Source organism: Pogoniulus pusillus, chromosome 11 (genome assembly GCF_015220805.1).
Source record: "Pogoniulus pusillus isolate bPogPus1 chromosome 11, bPogPus1.pri, whole genome shotgun sequence".
Taxonomy (NCBI): domain Eukaryota; kingdom Metazoa; phylum Chordata; class Aves; order Piciformes; family Lybiidae; genus Pogoniulus; species Pogoniulus pusillus.
The window spans coordinates 1,715,075-1,735,034 of NC_087274.1; the positions used below are offsets into that span (position 1 = coordinate 1,715,075).

At 50.9% G+C, this 19,960-nt stretch overlaps 1 protein-coding gene across 5 annotated transcripts in view; it reads left to right on the plus strand.

The window, feature by feature from the left end:
* The window catches only part of ANKFN1 (ankyrin repeat and fibronectin type III domain containing 1), an 80,680-nt gene extending 61,169 nt beyond the window's left edge, over window positions 1–19,511 (plus strand). For 3 of the 5 annotated variants that reach the window (XM_064150515.1, XM_064150517.1, XM_064150519.1), the window contains 6 exons: window positions 1,042–1,208; window positions 2,752–2,902; window positions 5,110–5,278; window positions 9,354–9,520; window positions 15,016–15,235; window positions 16,482–19,511. In XM_064150515.1, the coding sequence (XP_064006585.1) occupies window positions 1,042–1,208; window positions 2,752–2,902; window positions 5,110–5,278; window positions 9,354–9,520; window positions 15,016–15,235; window positions 16,482–17,287 (1,680 nt within the window). In that variant the 3' untranslated portion in view covers window positions 17,288–19,511. The remainder of the gene's footprint in view (window positions 1–1,041; window positions 1,209–2,751; window positions 2,903–5,109; window positions 5,279–9,353; window positions 9,521–15,015; window positions 15,236–16,481) is intronic. The other 2 variants (XM_064150516.1, XM_064150518.1) reach the window with 1 other exon arrangement.
* Window positions 19,512–19,960: the final 449 nt, after the last annotated feature.

The following is a 19,960-nucleotide window of genomic DNA, read 5'->3' on the forward strand; positions in this document are numbered from 1 at the left end:
CCAGTTCTTGACCCACAGCTTAGCACAATATAGAAGCAGATACTTAAAATAACTTGTGTATTGCTGTCTATAGTGTAGCTAAAGGTAACCCAGAAACACAGCAGCCCTCCCCGAAACCTGAGTCCCCAGGAGGGGCTCCCAGACACCCTTCCACCTTCTTTCCACCCCTCTACCTTATCCCAGAGTCTGCCTTAGGTGCAAGGTGAGTCTGGAGGATCAGCAAGGGGGGTTAGAAGCAGATTGGTTGGGTTACAGAGATCCAAGCCAAAGAGAAACACGGGCTCTGACAGACAGAGTCACGCTGCCTGACCTGTGTTTGTGTCCTTGCTTTCATACATCTCAGAGAACTTAGGAGTGCAGTAGCCATCACCATCGTTCCCTTGTCACAGCCTAGAATCTAATTGTTCTCATTGAAGATATTCCAGTTTGCCTCAAAGTAGCAGAGGGACTCTACAGGGCTTTCTCTGGTGGCAGTCCTGCTTTGTGCAGCCCCAGTGACAGCCTTTCCCCAGTGCTGCTCAGCTCCATTTGCTGTAGCTATGCACCCAAATGGACCAAGGAGCTGCTCTGGCTGGAAAACACCTCCTTCTCCTCTTCCTCCTCCTCTTCCTCCTCCTCCTGAGGTGTTTGTCAGCTGAAGCAGTTCCCTGCCCCAGCTCACTGCTGGGATGACCAGCAGGAGTGCAGAGGTGGGTGTTAGTTAAGCCAGTTTAAATACCACAGTTGTAGGGGGATTGAAATCTCAGGTTTATAGACCAGTGTCTGCATGGTGTGGAGATCACAGCAAACCTGTGTGTGGCTGGAAGCAAAAGCAAAAGTTGTCTGAGTGCATGCAAAGTACCAGAGGTTATTTCTGTGCCTAAGCATGTGCTTAAATGCTTTGTGAGTGGAGAACACTTGAAACGGAGTCGCCTGTGAAAACATTTGCTGCTTTTTGATCTCAAACTCCTCTGCTTCCTGGGCGGGGGGTGGGGGGAGGGCAGGATAAATAAATACAAATAAGATCTTGAGGTGAGGCTGTCTCTGTCTCTCTCCAAACAGGACATACTTTCCTATCACAAGCGAAGTCAGCAGCGCCTCCCTCCAGGCTTGTATCTGGGCTACCTTAAGCTCTGCAGCTCTGTGGACCAGATCAAAGTGCTGGTGCTGCAGAAGCTGCCTAACGTCCTGTGTCATGTGAAAGTCCGAGACAACAGCAACGTCTCCAAGTAAGTGCCTTCACTTCCACGTTTGCACACACATCTGCAGGGAGAGAACATTTGTGTTGAGTTGAAAATGAGCAGATTTTAAAGCCACAGCAAAGATACAGGGGCCAGAAGATCTTGGCTCAGGTGGGTACACAGATTCACAGAGGGCATCAAGCTCGAAGCTTGTCTTAGAATCATAGACTCAAGCAGGTTGGAAGAGCCCTCCAAGCTCTTCCTGGCTGTAGCCAGGTGGGGCTGGATTCTTTTCTCAGGCAGCCAGCAACACAAAAAGGGGACACAGCCTCAAGCTGTGCCAGGGCAGGTCTAGGCTGGATGTTAGGAGGAAGTTGTTGGCAGAGAGAGTGATTGGCACTGGAATGGGCTGCCCAGGGAGGTGGTGGAGTGGCCGTGGCAGGAGATGTTGAAGCCAAGCCTGGCTGGGGCACTGAGTGCCATGGTCTGGTTGGTTGGGCAGGGCTGGGTGCTAGGTTGGGCTGGGTGAGCTTGGAGGTCTCTGCTGATCTGGTTGATTCTATGACTGTGTGATTATCTACTGGGCAAGGGCACTTCTTTGTGCTCCCTGGTCATGTCCTCATGGAAACACATTTGATTTGCTTTCCTTCTGGGTCTTCTTCATCCCATATCACTTCAGCCTCCAGCTGCTGACGATAAGGAACCTGGTTAGCTATATAGGTAGCAAGGAGTGTAGAATTAATACCAACAAGATGTAGTATTAATACCAGCAACAATCATAGAATCAACCAGGTTGGAAGAGACCTCCAAGATCATCCAGTCCAACCTAGCACCCAGCCCTATCCAATCAACTAGACCATGGCACTAAGTGCCTCATCCAGGCTTTTCTTGAAGACCCCCAGGGACGGTGCCTCCTGTAAGGAATCTGAAGCCCTCAGAGTTTATCACAGCTTCTGAGTCCTGAAGTTTAAGACCTTTATTTTTGGAACAAATCAAACCACATCTCCTGCTCCTCTCGTAGTGGGGTGTCCCCTGCTCTTTTCCTTGCCTGTTTGGTGCTGGCTGCTTTTCAAGCCTGGATACTGGGCAGGGTGAGTTAAGGTTTTGATCCAGAAAGATGAGTCCCATGTTTGTCAGCTCCAGCATGGGTATGAGCTGAGCAAACCAGGAAGTTCCTTGGCTCCAGTGAGTACCTGAGAGCCTGTCACAGAAATTAAACCTCCTGCTGATTGCTGCCGTTGCCATTTCCAGCGCATGCTTTGGAGAGCGCTGTGACAGATAGGGAATGAAGTTATGTGAAAGAGGAAACCTGCAGTGAGAAGCCTTAGTGAAATATTTCAAAGGCAGTTGGACTTGCAGAGGGTTGCAAGGAATGTTCAGCCTGTTGTACATGTGCTTGAAAAATTAAACTTCTCAGACCCAGATAGATCTGTGTGTTTTTAACAACAAACAATCAAGACTGCCCGAGGTTGGAATGTTTTGCTATATGAGGATTAAACTCTCAACAGATCCCAAATGCACATACACTGAATTCCTGCTTGTGCACTGAACTTTTGTTATATTTCTAATTTTAACTTGCCTCAACATACAGAGATGAGTGGGAATGGATCCAAACACTTTCTGGCTCAGAATCCGTGGAAAGTATGGATCATACTTCGGACTGCCCCACTCAATTGTTCTTGTATGAGCTCCAGATGGCAGTGAAAGCTCTCCTTAAACAGATCAATCTACCTCTGCATCAGGTATTTTCCTTTGTGCTATTTATCACCTTTTTCCTAAAAAAAGAGATATATCTATTCTTTTTAAGGACACAAAAGCTACAAACTGTGACTCGCAAGCAGGAATGAAATGGTACAGCTGCAAGGAAAGAAAAGCTGACAACTTTTGTGTTCTGTTGTTCTAAATGTGGGTGAGGAAGACCTTCAGTGGAACAGCTCTTTCCCTGGATGTTTGGACACAGGAGGGTTAAGGAACACCTTTTCAGTCAGCTCCTGGTTTGGTATCTGTTAGCCCATCTGCACAGCTTCAGGCAGGGCTGCAAATAAGCACTGCTGCACTGAAACACTGGTTGTGAGCATCTTCACCCAGCTGGCAAGGCAAAATGTGTGGGTTTCCAAGCAAACAGGGCAACTGATGGTTCTGGGGGTTACAGCAAGGGTGTATGAAGGCCTGCTGAAGACAGCATTCTGCTGTTCTTTTGCACTTGTAAAACGGCACAGCTCCAGACCTCCAGATTGCAGGGGGTGAGGAGAGGTATCTGGCTTCTGCCTTTACATTTAGGCACAAGAAATGCACATGTGAATAAATAAAGCCAGGGAGGCCAATCTATGATGTGAAAGATCCATGAAGAAACAAGCTAAGGAGTTTGTTTCTTGTTTACACAAATTACATTTTATTTTAGTCTCCAAGGGCATCCAGTAGAAGTAAATCATCTGAATATCCACTTTGAGATCTCTGAGTGCAGCTCCAGAGATGTGGCCTTAAAATAAATTCACCTGGTTCTACATTGCTTGGTTTTGAAAGGTTTAGGCCATGCTTTTAGAAAGGAATCCACCAGTGCTGCACCTTCGAGCCTGGGAAGAGCCAAGGCAGACTTGGGTCAAAGCTAGATGAAGACAGATGGTGTGATGCTTTGTAGCCAAGCCACAATTCAACAGGGCTCTGTGCAGCTTCTGTGCTGCTGCTTTCTCCTGCAGGTTGCAGCCTTTGTGCATCACCTTTTTTAGCTGGGGACACGAATATTTGCATCTCCATGCAGTCTGTTCCTTAGGCTGCAGGTCTGCCCAGCAGTTACGCTCTTCTGCAGCACAGGGGAGAGACAGAAGCATGACCCTGCAGTTAAAGACACTTGCTAAGTGTTTTGATGGCTCAAGACCCAACTTCTTTGTCAATGAACTGAATATGCAGCAGGATTAGACCTGTATTTTTTGTTGTTTGGTTTGTGGCAAGGAGGACTCTTTTTTAGCTAGGGACACGAATGTTTCCATCCCCATGCAGTCTGTTCCTTAGGCTGCAGGTCTGCTCAGCAGTTAAGCTCTTCTGTAGCACAGGAGAGAGACAGAAGCATGACCCTGCAGTTAAAGACACTTGCTAAGTGTCTTGGCTCAGGACCCAACTTCTGTGTCGATGAAGAGAACATTCAGCAGGATTAGGCCTGTGTTTTACTGTTGTTGGGTTTGTGGCAAGGAGGACTCTCTCTTAGCAAGTGACAGGAATGTTTCCATCCCCATGCAGCGTGACACTTGCTACACATTTCAATGTCTCAGGACCCAACCTCTGTGTCGATGAAGAGAACATTCAGCAGGATTAGGCCTGTGGTTTTTTTTTGCTACTGGGTTTGTGGCAAGGAGGATGAGGGGCAGTGGTGAGGAGGATGAGGGGCAGTGAGCCTGCTGCACGCCCTGGGCAGAGGGCAGAGCTGCACACAGCAGCTCTAGGGCAGGCTCAGGCCAGCTCCTCTGTGTGCCATTTTCTCCCGCTGCAGCACTTGTTAGACCTTCCCAGCGCCGTGCTGAGGGAGAGCTGCATACTTCTCTTAACCAACCCTAAATTGAATCTTAAAGGTTTTTAATTGAATCCATTTTCATGTTTTCACATAATTATGCAATCATAATCTTGAAAAGCACATGGCATGTGATCATTTTCTGCCTAATAAGAAACATAAATGTTGTTTGGGGGGCTGGGGGGAGAGCTGTGCCTGCCTGTGTTGTTTTAATGTGGAACATGGCAGCTTTAAATCTTTATTTTATGTAGTGACATGAACCCACATTGAGGGTCTTTCTCCCCCCCCCCCCCCCCCCCGATATTTATGTTTTATTAAAATGCTGAGCTTGATGTTGTGCAAATTTTCTTTAATGTTTTATATCTTTGGGGGTGTTGTTTATGTAAGTGCCATGTTGTAATTCTCTGCCGTTTCTTCCCCCCACTCCCCGTGCGTGTCCCTCCACAGGCTAAGCACTTCCGTCTGTACACACAGGAGGTGTTGGAGCTGGGTCACAATGTCTCCTTTCTTCTCCTGCTCCCCGCCTCAGACGATGTCTGCACTGCCCCAGGACAGAATAATCCTTACACCCCACACTCAGGATTTCTTAACCTCCCTCTTCAGATGTTTGAACTCGGTATAGTAGCTTGCTTCACCTAGAAATATTAAGCCAGTCTCCTTATAATAAAATCACAAAGTTGTATCTGTTTTCCCCCCTTGTCCCAGTGGAGAGCCAATAAATCACATGATGGCTTTGGCAACAGCCCTCCCTATAACTGTGTACAAGTTACAGAGGCAGCAGGGCAGTTAAAGCATGGACTGTGGCAATCGTTATTGGAATGCAAAGCAGAGAGCAGAGCCCACAGTTATCCTGTGTCCCTCAGCTGGGCTTGGGAGATGGCTTCTTTCAAAACCAGAAGCAAAAAGCAGCACACGACAGAACAAGGCTGGAGTGTGAAAGGGGAGGCACAGACTCATCCCTCTGAATTGTCACAGCCCTTGGGTAGGGGAGAATTGCTGCAGCTCCTGACTGCTGACGGTCAGCGTTGGGAAAGGGCTGAGTGGAGCTTAACTGCCTGAGGCTCATCTTTTTCCCTCTGATTCTTGGAATAATGGAGGGGACTCCTCAGTCCTCTTGCTGTGGGGCAGGAGAAGCCTGTTGTGACACAAAGCCAAAGCACTGGACTCGAATCTGTTTCTGTAGGGACCGCATCCTGTGCTGCCAGCAGATCCACCCCCCTTGTTCCACTGGCTAAAACTCGCCCAAAGCAGACTTTTCCAGCTGTCCCACAGAAGGTATAAGATGCATTGGCTCCAAGGTCATCTCGTTTTCATTTCTTCTTCTTCTTCTTTGGTCCACGGAGAAAAGCAAGGTTCCACATAAAAGCAGCTCATAAAGACTTAATAGTGGCTTAGAAAGAATATTGCGAGTGTGGGGGCTGCTGAGCCTTGCACGTTTGTCTCCTCTGCTTCCCTCTGGCCTGTAAAACTGGAAAGCTTTCTGTCCTCTGCCCCGGAGGAGAGGGAAAGAGATCAGCCAAACCCCATGGGCTCAGTACACAAGGAGCCACTACAGCACAAATCTCTGGTGGCAGCTGTGTCCTCAGCGCTACCTCGGGTGTTCACTTGCCATCATTACCATCCCCTGCCCTCCACAGCACTGCTCAGTGCTCTTAGAGTCACTAAGGCAGCAGAGCAATGATGAGCTGTTAATGGAGGCTCTCACCAAGACTACTTTCCTGCAGTCACAATGGATCCATGACCTACCATCACCCCACAATGGATCCATGACCTACCATCACCCCACAACGCACATTGCAGTTGGATCGGGCAGGATAGCCCAAAGATGTTCCTGTCACATCAGCCAGGGCACACAAAGTGGTGCCTGTGGCAGCCTGGGAGGTTATGCTGCTTGAGGGAGGACAGATGATGGCTGAGCTGCCTCTGTACTGTGAGTGACACAGACAGAAAGTACAGGAGCTGGGGCAGGCTGCCAAGGAGAAGTTAGCCCTTCGGGAGAGAACGAAGACAGCTGAGCTAGGAGGGTTAGTTCGGTGCTTTGGGTGGCATGGCCATGGCTGCAGCACCCTAATGCCAGGCTCACCACCTTCTTGACATGCAGCCCTGCAGCTAGATGCAGTGCAGGGAGTTCAGCACATCTCCCTGTGAGGGGTAGCTGCTGCACCCACTGTGCCAGCCAATGCATGAAGCATCTTCACCTCTGCTGAGGCTTCACAGGCTGTTAACTCTCATTACATAGTGCACAGGCCAGGGGCAGGAGCCAGCTCACTTCTGGAACACAGTTTGCATCCCATCAACACATGGGATGCTGTGCTGCAGATAGACACCCAACACAGGCTCACAGGATGTCAGGGGCTGGCTGGAAGGCACCCAAAGAGAGTCCACCCCCCTGCCAGAGCACAATCTAGCTCAGGGCACACAGGAACACATCCAGACAGGCCTGGAAAGGCTCCACAGAAGGAGGCTCCACAACGTCTCTGGGCAGCCTGTGCCAGGGCTCTGGGACCCTTCCAGGGAAGAAGTTCCCCCTTGTGCTGAGCTGGAACCTCCTGTGCTGCAGCTTCCATCCATTGCTGCTTGTCCTATCCCAGGGAGCAGTGAGCAGAGCCTGTCCCCCCTCTCCCTGACCCCCAGCCCTCAGAGAGTTACAGACACTGATTCAATCCCCTCTCAGGCTTCTCTTCTCCAGACTAAGCAGCCCCAGGGCCCTCAGCCTCTCCTCATTAGGCAGTGCTCCAGGCCCCTCATCATCCTGATAGGCCTCTGCTGGACCCTCTCCAGCAGATCCCTGTCCCACTTCAACTGGGGAGCCCAAAACTGAAGGCAATATTCAAGATGAGGTCTCAGCAGGGCAGAGTACAGGCAGAGGAGAACCTCCCTGGATCTGCTGGGCACACTCCTCTTAATACACCCCAGGATGCCACTGGCCCTCTTGGCCAGCAGGGCACAGCAACCTCTCGAAAGGCATTCCGAGTGCAGACCTCTCTGTTCAGTGATGCTGCAGCAGTGGGGAAGCAGCTGACGGTGGAGAAGGCTGTATGGAAAGATGAATTTTACTTCTGAGCATTTTCTGAAGCAAGCAATCATCTGGCCAAGGGCAGATGGCATTTCTACATGACTTCTATATATGCATCCCTGCCGCTCCATAAAGTGACTGTGATTCACATCTCAAATATTAGAAGCTTCCATTCCCCATTAACTGGTGGCTACCAACTATATAATTGCATAACCACAAAGGACTACGTTGAAGCAACATTTGTTAAAGTAACATTAAAGGGTCTGACTTCAAAACCACAAAGGCCAGAAACTTCAGCACTGGAGCTGAAACCGCGGCTGTAATTCACTCAGGAGTCCACCACATATGGCATATATACTGTAAGACCACACACACTATTCAGGCCAGGTCCCTGCAGTACCTTGGCATCACTGGGAAGGCAGAAGGGAGAATTCTTTCCCTCACTCTTTTTGGTGGGGTTTCTGTGTTCAGATGAAGCCTTTATTGCTTTGCTTAGTGATGTGTCTGAGCTGCAGAAAGCCTCCTCGGTCGCTGCTGTGGTGCTGTTTGCAAGGGCTGAGCAGAGAGGTGGCCCCGGGGGGTGTTTCTCTTGCCGAGGCTCTGAGGAGAGGAGCACAGGCAGGCTGTGCAGGGAACACCCTGAAAGCAGCGTGCCACAGCCCAGACAAGCTGGCAGCAGTAAGCCAGCTGGCACTCATTGCTGGAACAAGATCCTAGTTACTTGCATTTCTGGAGGCACCAATGCATGGGGAAGCACTGCTGGAAGCTTCTTCTCCCCAGCAAGTTTTGGGATGTCTGGAGACATAGCAAAGACAGAAGGTCTGCCTGAGCAGCCGCAGGTTCTGCAATGCTGTAGCTGTAAGAAGCCAGGTGGGTGAACATTTGTGAGGCTCCATGGCACCAGGGCTCTTCTCTCCCTGTAAGATACCTCTGCTTGAGGTAGCCACTCCAAAGTCAAATTACACAAAGCCAAGGGGTCGTGTTGGAAGAAGCCAGGTTGGATGGGGCCTTGAGCAACCTGTTCTAGTAGGAAGTGCCCCTGCCCATGGCAGAGGGTTGGAACTAGATGATCTTTAAGGTCCCTTCCAACCCAAAGCATTCTGTGATTCTAAGTCTGAACTTCCTGTGTCCCACTTCTGCATGACAGTTCAGAGGATGATGATGTGTGAGAACACCTAAAAGAGATTTCACTGTTTCACCCAAACTCTGATACCACTGAAATGCTTTTCCTGCTGAGCCATTTACAGCTGAAGCTCCTGATTTCAGCTGGGCTAGCCCAAGAGGCAGTTATCAGCCCTGGCAGTGCTGCTTTCTTCTGAAACACTCCATTAACAAAAAAAGTAACAGATGAGCTCCAGTTTCCAGTCGTGTCACTGTTCTCTTGATAAAAGAATCGATGGGCTATAAAAGCCTCAGAAACAGCCTTTCTGATTAAAGCTACCAAGGGCAAGACAGCCTCTGGAGTTGCATACTAAGGACCTGATGCTCTCTTCACTTAGAGACAAATTAGAAACGACCCCTTGGCAATCAGCACAGAGCCTGCACCATTTACCTCTAGCTTCGAGTCTCCCAGCCCCAGAGTTAGCCATTAAACTTCAACCAAATCTGTGTCCTGGAAGCCAGGGGTTTCAGCTTGCACATAACAAGGTTTCCTTTGCACTTGGTCTTTTCACAGTTCATTTTTGCTGCTACAAGGAGAAATTTCTCAGCCTGTATTGCCGCCTCTCTGCTGTCATAGAGCTGGACTCTCTGAAAGCCCAGCAGGCCCTGCGGGAAGCTATTGCAGACAGTGAAGTCGCTGCAGCCAAACAAAGACACCAGCAAGTTATGGACTACGTACAGGTAATAGTCTGTTCCTGACTAGTCCAAGGAGGTTTTAAGGTGGCTTTCTTGAAAGGAAAGAAAAAAAACCTTGCATGGGGCTGTAACTCGAAATCTAAATGGAGAATTATTGGCAGACATCATAAAAAGAGCAGTTGTAGCGAAAGTGCAATTCTGGCTTTATGAAATTCAAGCCCAGAACACGATTTCCTTGCTTGTTGCTTTTATACAAGGGGTTTTATGGGTGAAATCAAATGACAGCTCTAGTAGGCTGTTATAAAGAAACGTGTCAGCCTGCTCGTAAAACCCACCCCCAGCCAGCGCCGCCTCAGCCCGTGCCACGCTTGGCCGTCCCTCTGGCTAAGAGCTTTGCTCTCCTTTGTCAGCCCAGGACATTCTGAACCAGGATCAACTGCCAATTAAAACAAGGGGGAAAGAAACAAATGAAAGAGGCAATTCCCACTCGGCTGTGGGGACAATCTTCAGCAGCAGTCCCACAGTGACAGGAGCAGCTCTGCCTTTAAGGTGGCGAAGCAACGCCCGAAAGCAGCTGCGAGTCTGTGCAGCAGCCTGCAGCGATGCTGCTGCAGTCGCCCAGATGTTAGCATGCTTGTCTGCTGTGCTCGTCCCTCTCTCTCACAATCCTTTTCCTCCCTGCTCCCAGCTCAGGCATCAGCAGCCTTTTGGCTCAGAGGTGGGAAGGGAAGGGGGTGACTTGGTATCTAGCACCCAAAAGAGTGGACTTTCTGCTTCTCAGCTACTCCAACATGGCACTTCAAACCAGACCCCCCTGACATACCAGGACAGTTTGTCCATCCAGGGGAATACTTAAAGAACATACAGATTAAAAACCTCTTCTGCAGCAGCTGTGCTGATTCATTTTCTTCCCCTGATCCTGTCCCAGCAGATAAGGCCAGACATGCAGAGATCATAGCATCAGCCATTTTGGAAGAGACCTCCAAGCTCATCCAGTCCAACCTAGCACCCAGCCCTATCCAGTCAACTAGACCATGGCATTAAATGCCCCACCCAGTCTTTTCTTGAACACCTATGTTGTGGTGCTAAGGGACATGGTTTAGCACCAGACTTGGTAGTTAGATAATGGTTGGACTCTAAGATCATTAAAGGTCTTCTCCAGCCAAATGGATGAGGCTGGATGAGGCTATGGCCAGCCTGATAAAGGGTAAGGGCAGGGGGGTTGGAACTAGATGATCCTTGTGGACTTTTCCAACCCTGACTGATTCTATGATTCAAATAACTCAGTGATTCTGTGATCTTGCTCTGCACCCCACTGAGCAGCACAGCAGAGCCTGTTCTTTTGCAAACCATTCTGGCCTCAGGTTATTTATAGAGCAAGCCTTTGCAGGCTGCATCCATGGACATGGGCATCTGTCTTAATGCAAGGGAGATGCAGGTAACTTTATAGCTCTTCAGCCTGGAGAAGAAAAGGCTTCCAGGAGACCTTGGAGTGGCCTTCCAGTATCTGAAGGGAACCCACAGGAAGGCTGGGGAGGGACTACTGACAAAGTCTTGTAATGAGAGGAGGAGGAATGGGTTTGAAGTGGTAGAGGGGAGATTGAAAGTGGATGTTAGGAAAGGATTCTTTGCAGTGAGGGTGGTGAGACACTGGCACAGGTTGCCCAGGGAGGTTGTGGAGCACAGAAGCACCCAATGTGCTCCACAACCTTCCTGAAGGTGTTCAAGGGCAGGTTGGACGAGACCTTGAGCAACTTGTTCTAGTGAGAGGTGTCCCTGCCTATGGAAAGGGGTTGGAACTGGCTGAGCTTTGAGGTCCCTTCCAACCTAAACCATTCTATGATTCTATGACTCTATATTCTCAATATTCAAGTGACCTTTGGCTGGAATAAAGACCAAGCCAACCACCGCCATTGGAATGGGCTGCCCAGGGAGGTGGTGGAGTCACTGTCCCTGGAGGTGTTGAAGCCAACCCTGGCTGGGGCACTTAGTGCCATGCTCTGGTTGATTGGCTAAGGCTGGGTGCCAGGTTGGGCTGGATGATCTTGGAGGTCTCTTCCAACCTGCTTGATTCTACGAGTATGATTCTGTGATCCCACTGATCTCTCTGGCTCTCCAAATGGAGGAGCAAGATGATAATGCTCTGTTCTTCTTTGCCCTGACTTCAGATCCCACTTCGCCTTGTCCACTTTGGAGCTCCTGGAAACCTGCAGCAGGGCAGAGAGGACTGTTCCATTGTGCTTTCACTGCTCAATCATCTTCCCATCTCCCTGTTCCCACACAGTCAGAGTACCCAGCCTTTTCACAGTCTGCAGAAGAGTTGGGACCACTTTTTTTCTCCTTCCCATCAAAACTGAGCCCATGTATATTAATGCGCCTGCACCGCACAGGCAGCTCTGTGTTCCTCTGCTCCAAAGTGGCTGAGTCACACATGTGCACTGGGAAAAGAGGGGGAGAACGTTTGAAACTTCAGTGTTTTGTGCTGAATTATTGTGACAGTGTATTGGCCTTGTCAGGTTTCCTCTCAAATGAAAACCAGCTGCATTCCACCTATTGGCAAAGAGATCTCAGCCCACCACACACTGCAATCTTCAGGGGCGACCAGGAAACCGCAGCAGCATTTGTGTGATCCCAGATCTAAGACAGTGTTGAAGTCACTACACAAACCAAACATTGTCAAGAGTGAGGCAGTCTATGTAAATGTGGTTCTGAAAAGGAATCAGAAGGCAACTGAAAAGTAAAAATTAAACAAACAAACCCAAAGGCAAAACTAAAACAAGCCAAAAAGCGGCAGGTAAGGTACTCAGGGCACAGCTGGGTCCAGGCAATGCCAAGCACCAATGCAGGCTGGGCAGTGAGTGTCTGAAGAGCAGCCCTGAGGAGAGGGACTTGGGGGTGCTGCTGGAGGAGAAGCTCAGCAGGAGCCAGCAGTGTGCACTTGCAGCCCAGAAAGCCAAGCAGAGCCTGGGCTGCAGCAGCAGCAGTGTGGCCAGCAGGGCCAGGGAGGGGATTCTCCCTCTCTGCTCTGCTCTGCTGAGACCCACCTGGAGCACTGCATCCAGCTCTGGAGCCCCTGGGACAAGAGGGCTGTGGAGATGCTGGAGAGTGTCCAGAGCAGGGCCAGGAGGATGCTGAGAGGCTGCAGCAGCTCTGCTGTGAGCACAGCCTGAAAGAGTTGGGGCTGTGCAGGCTGGAGCAGAGGAGGCTCCCAGGTGACCTTCTTGTGGCCTTCCAGCATCTGAAAGAAGCCTATGAAAAAGCTGGGGAGGGACTTTTTAGACTGTGAGTGGCAGGAGTGGGGGGAATGGAGCAAAGGTGGGGGTGGGGAGAGTGAGGCTGGAGGTGAGGAGGAGGTTGTTGAGCAGGAGAGTGGTGAGAGGCTGGACTGGGTTGCCCAGGGAGGTGGTTGAGGCCCCATGGCTGGAGGTGTTTGAGGCCAGGCTGGCTGAGGCTGTGTGCAGCCTGCTCTAGGGTAGGGTGTCCCTGGGCACGGCAGGGGGGTTGGGACTGGCTGCTCCTTGTGGTCCCTTCCCACCCTGACTGAGTCTGTGATTCTGAGAACCCTACAGCCACTGGAGCTAAACCCGAAGTTAAGCTGTGCTTTATATAGCACAATGCTCCAAACGTTCCTGCACTGCAAAAGCAGCACAGGGCACTAAAATGCTTGGTCCCTTGTCCCAGGAGACCCTGCAGAATGGCAGCAGGAGACAACCCTCAGGCTGGTGTATTATCAAGCTGCACACAGGGTGGATGTAGCCTGGGTTTGAGCGAGGATCAGAGGAAGGAAATGTCTCCACATTCACATAGGTGAGAGGTTTGCTGACTGGCATTTCCCTCGTGGAGCTGCACTGAAGTCTTGCAGTGATGTGGGATTAGGAATTAATCTCTGAATCATTTGCTATTCTTATCAGTGTATATTCTTAGCTCAAATTAACTCAGTGGCAAGGCTTGCACTGACATCATAGGAGTGGGGATTTCACCTTTCCATAAAAATGGCCATACTAGGTCAGAACAAAGATCCAGCTATCCAGCTGTCCTGCCTCCACCAGGGCTCATCAGGAGCTGGCCCAGCTGATCTGGCATCTGCAGTGTCCTTTGGCAATCCATGTCACACTCTGAAGGCACATTGAGTGAAGAAGTACCTCCAGCACAGAGCATGTGCTGGAGAACTCATCCCAAAACTCATCACTCTGCAGCTTGCTTTCATCTGATCCTCTGTTGCTTCCCATCTTGATAAGACTCTGCTAACACCAGGTGCTCCCCACTTTTGCCTGGCCATTTACCCACCCAGGGCTCTCGTTCTGCCTTGCTGCAGGATGCAGCTGGTGTAGCTGCGAAGCAGCTTCCTTTAAGCACTGCAGCACTGACATGAAGACCTCTTCTTTTAGTGCAGAGTCTTCTGGAGGAAGAGAAGCACAGGGAAAGTTCTAGAGAGGACACTGCAGCAGGAGGATATCACACTCACAGTTGCTGCCCTTTGCTGATTGCAGCAACATTTGCTCAGTCATCAGAGATCTTGAAGTGCTTGGGGATGGCAAAAACGTTCCATTACCAGAGGACTCTCAAGTGTCATCAATATTTAAAGCTACCTCCTGCTATTGACTCAGGCATTTGTCTCTTACTGCCATTGACAGGCATGGGGTAGAACTCTCAGCCTAGCTTTACACTCCTAAAATGTGTGCTAAGGCAGAAACCTGCAGTTTGTCTCAGAGCTGTGCTGCAGCCCTCCCTGTGTGTCTGTTCTTCCACATCTGCATAGTCTCATCCTGTCAACCCCCAGGTTTGCCCTCAGCACTCTGCTTTGGAACAGAACCTTGGTTTGTGAGGGTGCTCAAGAACTCTGCTTTTCATCCCAGTACAGAATGAAACCAACTTTCAAGGGTGAATCATAGTCTCAAGCAGGGTGGCAGAGAGCTCCAAGCTCATCCAGCCCAACCTACCACCCAGCCCTGGCCAACCAACCAGACCATGGCACTCAGTGCCCCAGCCAGGCTTGGCTTCAACACCTCCTGCCACAGCCACTCCACTGCCTCCCTAGGCAGCCCATTCCAATGCCAATCACTCTCTCTGCCAGCAACTTCCTCCTAACATCCAGCCTGAACCTGCCCTGGCACAACTTCAGGCTGTGTCCCCTTCTTCTGCTGCTGGCTGCCTGGCAGCAGAGCCCAACCCCACCTGGCTACAGCCTCCCTGCAGGCAGCTGCAGACAGCAATGAGCTCTGCCCTGAGCCTCCTCCAGGCTAAACAACCTCAGCTACAAAACTCCCCAAGAGACAACTTTCATTTTCTTTCCATGTCAGAGTTTAGGCCTGGATTCACCCCTCCAAACTGCTGGTTCTTAATCAAGGTACCTAACTCAAGTGTCTCACGCAGCCTCTGCAGTGGTGGAGGAGAGCAAGCACCCAACCAAAGGCAGCTCAGACCACCGAAGTCTGAAGTGTCCCCTGAGGACATCTGCTGGCAGTGACTCGGGTGCTTGAAGGAAGCACACACTTGGGTAAAGGCTGCACTGCCCTTTCTCACCGTTTTTGTCTCTCCAGCAAATCGATGAGATCTGGAGGGAGATGAGATGGATCACAGAAGCACTGCAGTATGCACGGTACAAGCAGCCAGCAGCTGGCCTGCCCATAAAGAAGCTTGTGGACCTTTCAGAGGAGCACTCCCAGAAGAAAATCAGCTCAACCTCTTCGCATCTCGATTGTCTTCCTTCACCTCCCCCTTCGCCCGAGGCCAGAGTCCAGAGGAGAAAAGCTGTGAGTGGTAAGAGAATTTTTCTGTGTTCACCCAAGTGAAATCTTTGAGCTTCACCTTTAATGATGACAGCTCTTGTATGTCCTTTTGGAACAGCAGTGATGTCTTTCCCCTGCAGAGGGACTTCAGCAATCACTTGAACAATCATTTGCCACTCAGTGTGCTGAGATCCTTCTACAAGCTTTGCAACTGCTTTCTGTGTTCTCAATAAGCACTGCTCCTCAGCCAGCTCTGGCACCTCGCTGCTGCAGGGCATTTAATGGACAGCTTGGAAGGGGCAAGTGCTGCCATTGACTACTCCACCATGAAATCTATCCACAGTGGAAGCTGACTGCTGCCCTTGCTGTCCACACCAACAAGCTGCTGCTGACGGAGGGAGCTTTCTCTCCAGCTCGGTCACAGCTTCCTTGCTTCAGCACCTGCAGTAAAGAACCTTGGCAAAAGCTCTCCAGGAGTCCAGGGGCAAGAGCTCCTTTCTCACCACTCGTGTCTCTAGCTGTTCTTCACCACACTTTCCAGTCATTTCCCAGATTCTAAGGCAGGGTTTTCCATAGGCTCCATTCGTCACCTGTTTCTCTGCTGTCCTAGCCATTTTCTTGCCACATTCCTCTGCTTTGGAGCAGTTCTTCTGCTCCTCTCTCTTTGTTGTGCAGAGTGAATGTGAGTGCCAGCAGGCCAGTGTGATTTACCAGCTGCTTTCACACAGTTCTGTGTTCTCAGTGCTTCACAGAATCAGGCAGGTTGGAAGAGACCTCCAAGATCAGTGCATAGGGCTGGGGGATGGGTTGGACTGGATGACCTTGAAGGTCTCTTCCAACCTGGTTGATTCTATGATCACCCAGCCCAACCTAGCACCCAGCCCTGCCCAACCAACCAGACCATGGCACTAAGTGCCCCAGCCAGCCTTGGCTGCAACACCTCCTGCCACGGCCACTCCACCACCTCCCTGGGCAGCCCATTCCAGTGCCAATCACTCTCTCTGACAACAACTTCCTAACAACATCCAGCCTAGACCTGCCCTGGCACAGTTTGAGGCTGTGTCCCCTTCTTCTGTTGCTGGCTGCCTGGCAGCAGAGCCCAACCCCACCTGGCTACAGCCTCCCTGCAGGCAGCTGCAGGCAGCAATGAGCTCTGCCCTGAGCCTCCTCTTCTTCAGGCTGAACACCCCCAGCTCTTTCAGTCTGTCATACGTTGATGATGATGATGATGATGGTGGTGGTGATGATGGTGTGCTTGTCCCAACAGTGTTAACCAGCTCTCTTTGCAGACTCCCAGCCCTGCTCAGATGAAGAAGGCTGCTCCGAAGTGTTCCTTCCGACCGACAGTGACTACGACTCCAGCGATGCGTTAAGCCCCAGAGAACTGGACCTGATCTACTCCTCCTCCCACGACATCTGCCAGCAGGCAAGCAGTGGCCTGGGTGGCAGTGCCCCTGATGTCCTCCAAGTCCACGACATGAAGCCCTGCCTGACGTTGAAAGAAGGCCTGACAGAGTGCGGCGCCTTTGACACCGGCACTGACTGCTGCACCGAGTCCATGAGCAGCCTAGCGCTGGCAGGGCTCATCTCCAGAAGCACGGACAAGTCCTCCAGCTCCAAGCAGGCCCTGGGCTTCCTGGGCAAAAAGAAGCTGGGGAAGCACCAGCACTACAGCTACTTCAGCCGGCAGCACCGCTGGCTGCGCGTGCACAGCGAGGCGCAGGCTGCCTCCCTCTCCCAGGGGGTCTACACTCAGCACCTCCCCAGATCTGCAGATCTCTCTCGAGAACCTACCTCTCCTGAGCAGTTAAAGACTCCCCTGGAGGGGTCTCGGAGCACTTTCTTACCTCATGCATCCAGCCTTCCAGAAGATGGGAAGGGTAACTACGAGGAGTCGAGGCAGAACCTCCATAGGACACATGTGGAGCCTTACCAAACGGTTCTGGACGAAGAGGGCAAGTCCTGGGCTGTGAGCACACAGTCTGTAGAAGACAGGGATGTGCACAGTGCTGTGCACCAGATGACAGCTCCAGACGACCAGGCAGGCTCTGCTCTCTCAGAAGTCTTCAGCAGCACTCTCTAACCCCAGGCCTTGGCACTGCTTCCCACTGCTCCACCGGACAGGGAGCACCGTGCACGCAGGGCTGTGCTTTCACAACCACTGCTAAAGCTCCAGCTCCTGAAAGGGCAGCTCCTGCCACTCACAGGATCCTAACCTTTGGGCTTCATCACCAGATTTCTGCTCTTACAGGGGTATGGCATGATGCAAGCTTTATTATTGGCATCTGCAGTTTGGCAGTGGAGTCTCCACAGTCACCCTCCGACAGAACACTCCTGCGCCTGCAAATCTGCTCGCCAGGCTTTGCAGCTCTCTTGATGTCCACATTGCTCTCAGCATGCACAACTTGAAGCATGAGTGGTTCTGCCTGCAGGTTATCCTTGGTGTTCTCACCTTAGGACTCTATCCCAAACTTCTCTTAACCTGTTTTCCACCACTTCCTGGAATTGTTTCCATTTCTCAGCCTCCTTAAATGGATTTTGAGCTGCACAGAACTGAAGTGCTAACTGGTCTAGTAATACAGTTAAGCCAGAGGTTCCAGCCACTTGGAGAGGGGTGACAACTCTTTCACCACCTAGCAGCTGCAGTCAGCACTGTCTCCAAGTGCTGACAGAGCCTGACACAGTCATCACAATGAGGTTTTTCAGGAGCTTGGACTTCCAAGTTCTATAAGAAGGTTATTTTAAAAGCTTAGGAGGTGAACCTCTGAGGTCAAGCACAGGCAGAATGAGGCCAGCTTCTGAAGGGACAACCTGGAGGGTCTCAGTGAGCTGAAAGCAAAGCTTGGTCTTTTCTTCTGCCCACCAGAGCAGAGTGCACCTCTCTATGTTGGCAGCACTCTCACAGCGTTGCACAGAGGTGCCCCTGGATGTCATTCCTGGATGCTTACTGTGAACTTCAGGGGGTTGTGGTGACCCTGTCTGAAATTGGGACATTTGGGCAGTTCAGACAAGGGAAATTGGAATCTAAGGGCAGTTTGACTCCAAGACTTTCTCTATTTGGGCCACCAGAAGACAGTGATATCAGCAAGGAGGGTGTCAGGAGCTGCTTCAGCTGTATCTGGCCAGAAGCAGATCACACCCAGGCACGATTTGTCCTTGGCACCCAGAGCAAGACTTAAGGGTACCCCGGAAGGCTATCTCAAAACTGAAATCTCTGTTAATGAGAACCACAATGTCTGAGTCCCTCAGAGGTGCAGTCATGTGCAGAGAAATCCCAGCTGTTGCCCCAGCTTTAATTCTTCTTACACAGTTCTTGAAGTGTAGTTTTACAGGCCACATTCCTGCTGGTTAAATTCCCTCACTCCATGTTTGTGCAGCCTTCTACCTTTCGGTTTTCCAGCCTCCAGGTGGGTACATTCTAAGGCCTCCAATAAAGAGATTTGAGTTAAATAGTTGAGTTTACAAGTCCTTGAGGTAAAGGTAAGGATTTGGGCCCATGATCTGTGGTCCTTATTAAAATAGCACTTCCATAACCCCAGTGCTGTTAAAACCCCTGTGAACTCCATCCATAAATTCAAAACTAGATGTTGTTCACTATTTGACTCTTGGTCAGGGTGTGGAAGCCAGGAAGAGTCTTTGCACTGATATCAGGGCACAAACTGCCTACAAGGGATTTACATTTGGCACTTCTCCTGTTGGGGAGAGGGAAGTTAACTTTTTTGCACCAACAGTATTCCACTCCTTAGCTGGTCCAAAGCTTGGTGAGGATAGAAAGGCTTCCACTGGCTTGCCCAAGGTTCAAATGAGACCCACACTGGGAATTACTGGGGGTGAGAGGATGTGAGGGGGGAGCAGAAGTGCCAGTGCCAATCTGCAGCTAGGAGGGCATGCACTGGATGGTTTATGCCACACGGAGCTGCATGGGGGGAGCTGCCACAAAGATGCTCAGAGGACTGCAGCAGCTCTGCTATGAGGACAGGCTGAGAACTTTCATTAAGTTCTGGGCTGCAGCAAGAGCAGTGTGGGCAGCAGGGCAAGGGAGGGGACTCTGCTACTCTGCTCTTCTCAGAACCCACCTGCAGTCCTGTGTGCAGTTCTGGAGCCCCCAACACAAGCAGGACATGGCCACCAAGATGCTGAGAGGGCTGCAGCAGCTCTGCTCTGAGCACAGGCTGAGAGAGTTGGGGCTCTGCAGCCTGGAGAAGAGAAGGCTTCGAAGAGACCTTGGAGTGGCCTTGCAGGATCTGAAGGGGACCTACAGGAAGGCTGGGGAGGGACTATTGACAAGGTCTGGTCATGACAGGAGGAGGAGGAATGGGTTTGAAGTGGCAGAGGGGAGATTGAAAGTGGATGTTAGGAAAGGGTTCTCTGCAGTGAGGGTGGTGAGACACTGGCACAGGTTGAGGGTGGTGAGACACTGGCACAGGTTGCCCAGGGAGGTTGTGGAGCACAGAAGCACCCAATGTGATCAAAGATCACATTGGGTGCTTCTGTGCTCCACAACCTCCCTGGAAGTGTTCAAGGCCAGGTTGGACGAGACCCTGAGCAACCTGTTCTAGCGGAAGGTGTCCCTGTCTATGGCAGGGGGTCGGAACTGGCTGAGCTTTGAGGTCCCTTCCAGCCTAAAGCATTCTAGGATTCTATGTTCCACTGTCACTGGAGGCAGGCACAGCTTGGATGCTGCATCACCCTCCTCAGCAGAAGGCTTCTCGCCAGGCAGAGCCAGAACTCCACGCTCAGAGGTCACAACAGTGTC